Source organism: Etheostoma spectabile, chromosome 13 (assembly GCF_008692095.1).
Source record: "Etheostoma spectabile isolate EspeVRDwgs_2016 chromosome 13, UIUC_Espe_1.0, whole genome shotgun sequence".
NCBI lineage: Eukaryota > Metazoa > Chordata > Actinopteri > Perciformes > Percidae > Etheostoma > Etheostoma spectabile.
Window position 1 is genome coordinate 5,930,049 of NC_045745.1, and position 7,898 is coordinate 5,937,946.

A 7,898-nucleotide genomic window follows, 5' to 3' on the forward strand; every position below is an offset into this window, starting at 1 on the left:
CACCTGCTCATCAGATACACACTCACACACATCTACACACAACTCGGGGTTCAGTGTCTTGCCCAAGGACACTTCGACATGGGTGTGACACAACTTATGGAAAATAATTTATAGCTGTCATAGTTGTAAGAAAGTGTCTGCTGACAGAAAACATTTCACACAATGTTTTTGTTTGTAGTGCAGATTTTTTGAAAGTTATTAACTCTTCAAACTCTGCATTAGAGTGGGCCCGCCAGTGCCTACATTGGTATGTTTGCTATTTCTTATTTCTTGTAGTATCTTAAAATACTTCATATCCCTAAAATAAGTACAACCTAAGCTAAAAGTGGTCCGCGGGATCTCCGTTGTCTGAGGGTTAAACAATCTGGTCCATTGCACTATACCACTCACCCCAGTGCTGGACATGAAAACTGGCCATCCTCCTCCACATTCTCCACTTGTTCATTTTTCTCTGTGAATGATCCCACATGCACAACAATTGTCTGTGACCATACAAAAGGTGCACGACAGCCGTCACCATCACTTCAAAACTGTAACTTTTTGTATTTTTTGTATCAATTATGTCATGCTAGCTGTCAAATGGCACTTTTCATTTAAGTGTAAATTAGGCTCGAGAGGGAAGGCACACAGCTGTCAGTCAAGCATGGTCTGCACAGACCCACACATTCCAGAGGTTCACCTTCACCTGCCTCAAGAGCTTGGGCCCTCATGTTAAACCAGCTCCATTTACTAACAACTAAATATACTTGGAAAAGTGGTTTTGACATGTGGGTCGATGCATGTTCCGCAGAGCACGGAGGAAAAAGGGCTCTGTTCGGCGGCTCGGCCTGCAGAAGCTGTGGGATTGGTGTCTGGGACTAGTGCAGATGACATCAGTCCCTTGGAGGGTGGTGATTGGCCGACTAGGCAGGATAGGACACGGAGAGTTAAAAGGTAAGGATGACTAGTTTAATCATGCTCAAGTGCTTTTTTGTGACCAAACAAAATAAAGCATTTAAGTCATTCAAATGTTTTTCATCACAGTGAGAACCATGTTCATTCATCCCTGCTGCTTTCCTCTCTTGATGTTCCAGACTGGAGTATTCTGTTGAGCAGGAGAAACCTCCAGTCACTGAGTCGCCGTCTGAAGGAAATGTGTCGAATGTGTGGCATCTCTGCCTCAGATACTCCCAGCATCCTCAGCGTGTGCTTGGTTGCTATGGAGCCCCAGGGATCCTTTATCATCATGCCAGGTACAGTGTGTGGTGTTTTAACGTACACTTCTCATCTTAGTACCAAGAAAGTGTGTGTGTGTGTGTGTGTGTGTGTGTGTGTGTGTGTGTGTGTGTGTGGGTGTGTGGGTGGTGTGTGTGTGTGTGTGCCTGTGTGCACGTGATGGATGGCAGCAGCGTATCACAATGTGTGTGTCCCCTCCTTGTCCAGAGCAGATTGATGGCAGAAAAGATCATGTACATTTCGCTCATACAGCACTAGCTTTCAGACGCCCACTGATCTCAGTGCTGTGTGATGGACAGCCAGCTCTAAAAAGCGCTGTAAACAGAAAGGGATTAGCAATGCTGTTTTAGCCTCACATGGCTGTGACTAGGAGGGGAGACTCTAAATTTAAGAAAGTTGTTGGAACAAGACGTAACTGATATTCTGACATTTCAAATCTAGTTTCTTTTATGATTATGAAATCCAAATTTGGAAACCTGCCATTGTAAAATTAAGGAATCTATTTTAATCACAAATGTAAAACTGTTACTTGCTGCTCAGTTGAAGATAATACTTGTATATTATTAATATATTCCTTAGTATTTTGCAATAAAATGGAATCAGTAAAAAGACTAGATGTAAGTATTAGATCCAGTACACTTTTTTATACCTCCTTGGTCCGCCATGCTTCAGTTTGCCCAAAATTCCCATCTGATACACAGGACAGTAGATGCCATCATGTCTCTTGTGCAGAGGTTGATAAAGGGTAACATTTAAGTAAGTTGTTTGGCAGAATTCATTAGTTTCAGTTTCCTGTTTGATGCTTGAATGCCACAGACTTTTAGTATGTTATAATCCGTTGTGAATTATGTGATGTCCTTGACTCAAACATGGAGAATATGCTTTGCCCAGACCAGTTAAAAGGTTTTACCCATACTAGATGAAGGGATCGTGACAAGGATTCCTATATTTAATTCTGTTCTTCTTCGCCACACTTTTTATTGACCCGTCACTCTGTCTGTCCTCTGTGCGTCCCATCAGACTCTGTGTCGACAGGCTCAGTGTTTGGCCGCAGCACCACCTTGAACATGCAGACGTCCCAGCTGAGCACCCCACAGGACACCTCCTGCACCCACATCCTGGTCTTCCCCACATCCGCCTTTGTCCAAGTGGCCAGCTCCAATTACACCAACATCGACCCCAACATCGACATTCTAAACGCCACCACTGGTCAGTACTGCTCCTTCATCTGTCTTCCAGTCATTTTTAATTCTTAGGATTCTTAATTCAGTGTGGCTCATCCTATTTTCTGGACCATAAACAAAGTGACAGATGTCAAACAGAAATGTTTCCCCTTTAATTTTGTACTAGTGTTGATGAATCCATTTAATTGATTAGTTGTCAGCTATTAAAGTAATCGCCAACTGTTTTGATAATCAAATAATCGTTTTGAGTCATTTCTTTTAATAAAATTGTTTTTTTTATTGATTTACTTAAGATTTTTTTATTGTTATACTGATTCCAGCTTCTAAAATGTAAACATTTTCTAGTTTCTTCTCTCCTCTGTGACGGTAAACTAAATATCTTTGAGTTTTGAACAAAACAAGACATTTGAGGACGTGATTTTGGGCTTTGGGACACACTGATCCACATTTTTCACCATGTTTTGACATTTTCATAGATCAAACAACTAATCCATTAATCAAGAAAATAATCAACAGCTTAATCGACTATGAAAATATTCGTTAGTAGCAGCCCTAATACTTGGTGCATCTACATGAAGCATGGTCAGTCACATTCTACACTCAGTGAATAGCTACATTAGCCACATAATGGCATTAAAAGTAAAAGCCAATGTCCAAATTATATTTTCTGCAATGCATGAAATACATACGTTTGGCTAGTAACATACAGACCATAAGGAGAACCTTCGTTAAGAGTATTTTAGATGCTTTCAGAGACTCATGGAGTGTATTGGTTTAAAAAATAAATAAATCTTGCATCACTTGCAGACCTGTTGAGTGATTCTCCTGTTCTCCTCAGATGGGTCCGATGCTATCGGAATCTTTGACCTGCTGGACCAGGAGAACGAGTTGGTGGACCCAGACATCATCAACATCTCACCCACCACTTCACCAGTACACTCCCCTGGCTCTCATTACCACCACGGAGGTGATGGCAGTAAGGTGAGTTAACATGGAGATGCCACATACTTACAGTAGCTTTGGATAAATGTCCATTTCTCTGTGCGCTGTTAAATGAGTCAGAATGGAACAACATCAGATGGTCTAATCGTGTCATCAGTCCGTACGCTACTACGTGGTGTGACTAACCTTGACTTTCTGCCTTGCCGCAGGGCCAGAGTACGGACCGTATGGAGTCTCATGAAGAGGCTCCTAACCTCCTGCAGCAGCCTCTGGCACTTGGCTACTTTGTCTCGACGGCTAAAGCCGGCCCACTACCTGACTGGTTCTGGTCAGCCTGTCCGCAGGCTCAGAACCAGTGTCCACTCTTCCTCAAGGTACCAGGCCCTGCCCCTCTCACATGTTTGTTGAGTAGACTTCTCCTAGTGCTGCCTTTTTACACATCTGGTCAACTAGTCAACTTAGAACAATTAATTAGAAATGTTTCTGATTCAAATCCAGCTGTGTGTCATGGCAGCGTGTTTAGAGGAATGGTGTGTGGCTTCCCTCCGTGGCCACAGTGCACAGAGCTCCAAGCAGCCGAGCTCTGCTGAAATACGCCAGATGACTAGAAACGCACCACAGAAGTTTGCTGCTGGAGGGAAGTCACACACCAATCTGTTAAACACACTGGTCACATAAAGATAACAGAGCTGGATTGAAATCGACAGAGTATCCCTTTAAGGTAGGTCATAGGGCATTAGGGGTACAATTAAAACAAACCGTAGGGATATTAAATATATGTTTTAGGATGTCATATCATGTCTGTCCATTAAATATGAAGCTACAGCAACATCAGATTAGCTTAGCTTGGCATGACCTGCCCTACTCTGTCTCTGATTGGCTTACCCTGCTATTCTTAGGCTACATCCACAATATGTTTTCATTTTTAAACAGCGTTTTGAAACAAAAATAATCTCCATCCACACAAGCGTTTTAGGTCTGAAGCAGAACTAATCTCCGTCCATACTAACACATCTGACAATGCATATCACATGACCATTCACACACACTGGGTATGCACATGTCTAACATTACTCTGCGGTTGAATATCATGTATGTAAGTTAAAGTTTCAGACTTTGGAGAAAGTAAAACATCGGCGAAAAGTAGGACCACAGATTTATGAGCTTGGACTGACGGCGAGGTGAACTGTTAATGAAAGGAGTGTAAGCCTACCTGGTAACTGATAACTGATAAGACTGGCTACCATGCGTCGTCGTTTCCAAACTGAAATGGGGTCAGCCGTGTTTCCAAATGTCTCCTTTTTAGGGGCTCGGAAACGCCGGAGTAGTGTGGACGCTAGGCATAAATGTAGCAAAATAGATTAGTTTTTAAATGAAAACATAGCAGTGTGGATGTAGCCTTACCCTAACCAATCTCACTCCTCATGCCTAACCCTAACCCAACCAACAAAGGCAATGAGAACTAGCCAATCAGGGGCAGAGTGGAGCGGGTCATGCCCTCGCCATCTTAGGACGTGCAAATTGGCTGCGGGGAAACCTCCCTGTGACGTAAGACTCCAGGAAGCCACTGCTCCCTGCCAAGAAATAGTCCAGCAAGCAACTCCCCATAAAACCACAACTGTCCTTTAAATAAGCAGTTAATAGGTAAGCCATTAATGAACTGCAAATGTGTTCTGTAACATTCTCTAACTCTGCCCCAGCAAGTGTTTTTGTTGTAACTGAAACTGAAAAATGGTAGATACAAGAAACTACATCATTTAGAGTTGCACTGCAGGTGTCTTGTCATATAGCCTATCATTAACGACTTTAACTTCAGCAGAGGTGTTCGTTTCCAAAAGGCTTAGTGGCTTGACAGTTAACGTTGAAATATGGATTGGATTTGCTGGGGTATTTTTCCGACGGTAATGTTATTAGTTATAAGTTATCAGCACACTTGAACACCCGGACCCAGGGTAAGCCTAGTGGGGGAGTCTGAGTGAGAAGGGATTATATTATTATTTATATCAAACTAATTACGTTTTTATGGAATACTATACTATGATATTTGAAGCCAATGTGTGCTTCTTTTACCAATATATATTTAACGATATATTTTGCATTTCTAATCCAAACGTCACTTAATTGTGCCCATAGCAAGACACTGTTAAGTTGAAATCCATCAAACTAACGGTTCAAGAGATATGCGCATAACAGGCAGGCAGGCGGGCAGACCGGCAGGCGGGCAGACCGACAGGCGGGCAGACCGACAGACGGGCAGGCAGACGGGCAGACAGGCAGGCAGACGGACGGGCGGGCAGACGTTCCTTTAATTTCTAGATAGATGAGACATAACAGAAGGTTAACAACTTCATTCTAATGCCTTTGACACCATCTCCCCCCTGTGCTCCCTCTCTCAGGCCTCTTTGCACCTACATGTGTCTTCAGTGCAATCAGATGAACTACTGCACAGCAAACACTCCCACCCCCTCGACTCCAATCAGACCTCAGATGTACTCAGGTAAACACACTCTGTTACAAGTTGAGTGCAAAAAATATCAGTACAACCCCGCTGACTGTGCTTTCGGGGGGGGGGGGGGGGGGGGGGGGGGGGGGGGTTATATTGCAGATATTATTCATACTGAAATAGTTTCTTGAATCTTATTATTATATATTAGTATCTTATTATGACGGTATACAAGCTCTAAACAGATATTTGTATATATTGATCTTTAATCGTTTTTATGCATCAAATGCTTTATTTGCACTTAGTTATTTATGCATTTTGGTTAATTACAGCCCAAGTGTGTCACTCTATGAGTTATGAGTCTATGAGACTCCAAATTAAAGGGTAACTGCATTTCTTTTGTATGCCTGAACAGATTTGTGCTGGAGCAGTACAACGCCCTCTCCTGGCTGACGTGTGACCCGGCTACACAGGACCGACGATCATGTCTACCCATTCACTTCGTGGTGCTCAACCAGATGTACAACTTCATCATGAACATGTTGTAGCCAACAGCCTGTTACAGGGGGGATCAAGGGGACACAGTTCAGAGAAAATGAAAGCAACGACTCCAAAGGGTGTTTCATCAAGACTGAACAAAACCGCAAGAACCAGACCAGTGTATGGAGCTGGATCCTGCACCGAGACGGGATTAGACGGCTGTTACTGGTTAAAACAGTCCCGTCCCTGGGATTCAAAGACATGCACATGGAGACAAGGGAATAAAGATGAGGGGGGGGAAGCAGAAGTTGAGTTGCAATGAATGAACGTGAATGAATGACAGATTGATTGTCATGGTATGTAGCATGGCAGCACAGTCACTGGCCAGTCTGTAACGGAAAGACGAGTCTATCTGTAAAGTTATTGGAAGAAAAGGGACATATTTGATCAAGGAAAAAAACTTTGGTTTTAAGACCTGAAATTCCTTTTCATTCCTTTGGATGAAATAGTATCCAAATGAAATGCCTGCATCTTATTTATTGTAAGTTTTTAAATGTATAATTTGTCTTATTTCTTAACCTCTTTTATATATAAAAAATGGAGAAGGTTTATATCACCTTCCTGCTTTAAAGCAATTGGTCTAAGATATATGTTATTGTCTTAATTAAAAAAACAACCAGGAATAAAAAACCCATAAAAATTAAATAAAGTCCCAGTAGGTTGCTTTTAGAGTATTATTTTTTGTAATGGAGACAGAATATTTGTATTGCCACAATGTACAGAAGAGTTAGAGTGGAGAATTATGTTTCATGCCTTTGAGCATGAACAACTTACAGCAAAGCTGTAGCTACAGAGGACTTGTACAGCAATGAACTTCACTGTGTTCAAATAAAGAGGTACATTGTTGTATATAGTATTTTATACCACACATTTAGACACAAAAACCAAACGGCAATATATATAAATAATTATATATGAACGCCATGCCAGCAGTTGGTGTGGCTTCTGTTTTAGGAATAAAGTGCGTCAACTTATTTCCCTGTACTTGTGTTTATTGCTTTTGGGAGGGGGACCCCGATAGTGGAGAGGAAGAAGAACTATTGGCATTTCTTGGAGTTAACTGACCTCAGGTTTGACATTTTTTAAGCGAAGAGAGAAATTGAGAACTAAAATGTAAAATAATGTCAGACATGCAGTGTCCTTTTCAGCATTTCTTTAATCCAATTGGCTGACATCTGGCTCTTTCTGCACCTTTTCTGATTGGTTATGGATACATTTAGACCAGTTCCATTTTACTTCTCTGTGAAAGTAAATGTGTGGTGTAAATGAACTTTAACCAGCTGTGAATGGCTGCCCATTGGATAAGCAGTGTCTGCACAAAGAGGAACATCTACTGTCTGGATTTCTCCTGTTCAGAGGGAAACTGTACTTTGACTATTGGAAAATCCATTGGTATTGCTCTTAACCATGCATATCTGCCAACATTCTTTGGCCTAGAATATTTGACCATTTAAATGTATCTGGTCTTTTGAGTGTAGAAAATACATTCAATATTTAATAAAACCCTGAAAATGTTTTTTCAGTACAGTGCCATGTTTTCTTTTTGGGAAATCATGGTTGTTTGCGGTAACCGT

At 41.7% G+C, this 7,898-nt stretch overlaps 1 protein-coding gene across 1 annotated transcript in view; it reads left to right on the forward strand.

Moving 5' to 3' along the window:
* med13a (mediator complex subunit 13a) overlaps positions 1–7,298 on the forward strand; it is an 80,727-nt gene extending 73,429 nt beyond the window's left edge. The window contains exons 24-30 of the mRNA XM_032533303.1: positions 791–933; positions 1,074–1,232; positions 2,236–2,424; positions 3,238–3,380; positions 3,551–3,715; positions 5,738–5,838; positions 6,200–7,298. Of these exons, the coding sequence (XP_032389194.1) occupies positions 791–933; positions 1,074–1,232; positions 2,236–2,424; positions 3,238–3,380; positions 3,551–3,715; positions 5,738–5,838; positions 6,200–6,332 (1,033 nt within the window). The 3' untranslated portion in view covers positions 6,333–7,298. The remainder of the gene's footprint in view (positions 1–790; positions 934–1,073; positions 1,233–2,235; positions 2,425–3,237; positions 3,381–3,550; positions 3,716–5,737; positions 5,839–6,199) is intronic.
* The last annotated feature ends 600 nt before the right edge of the window (positions 7,299–7,898 follow it).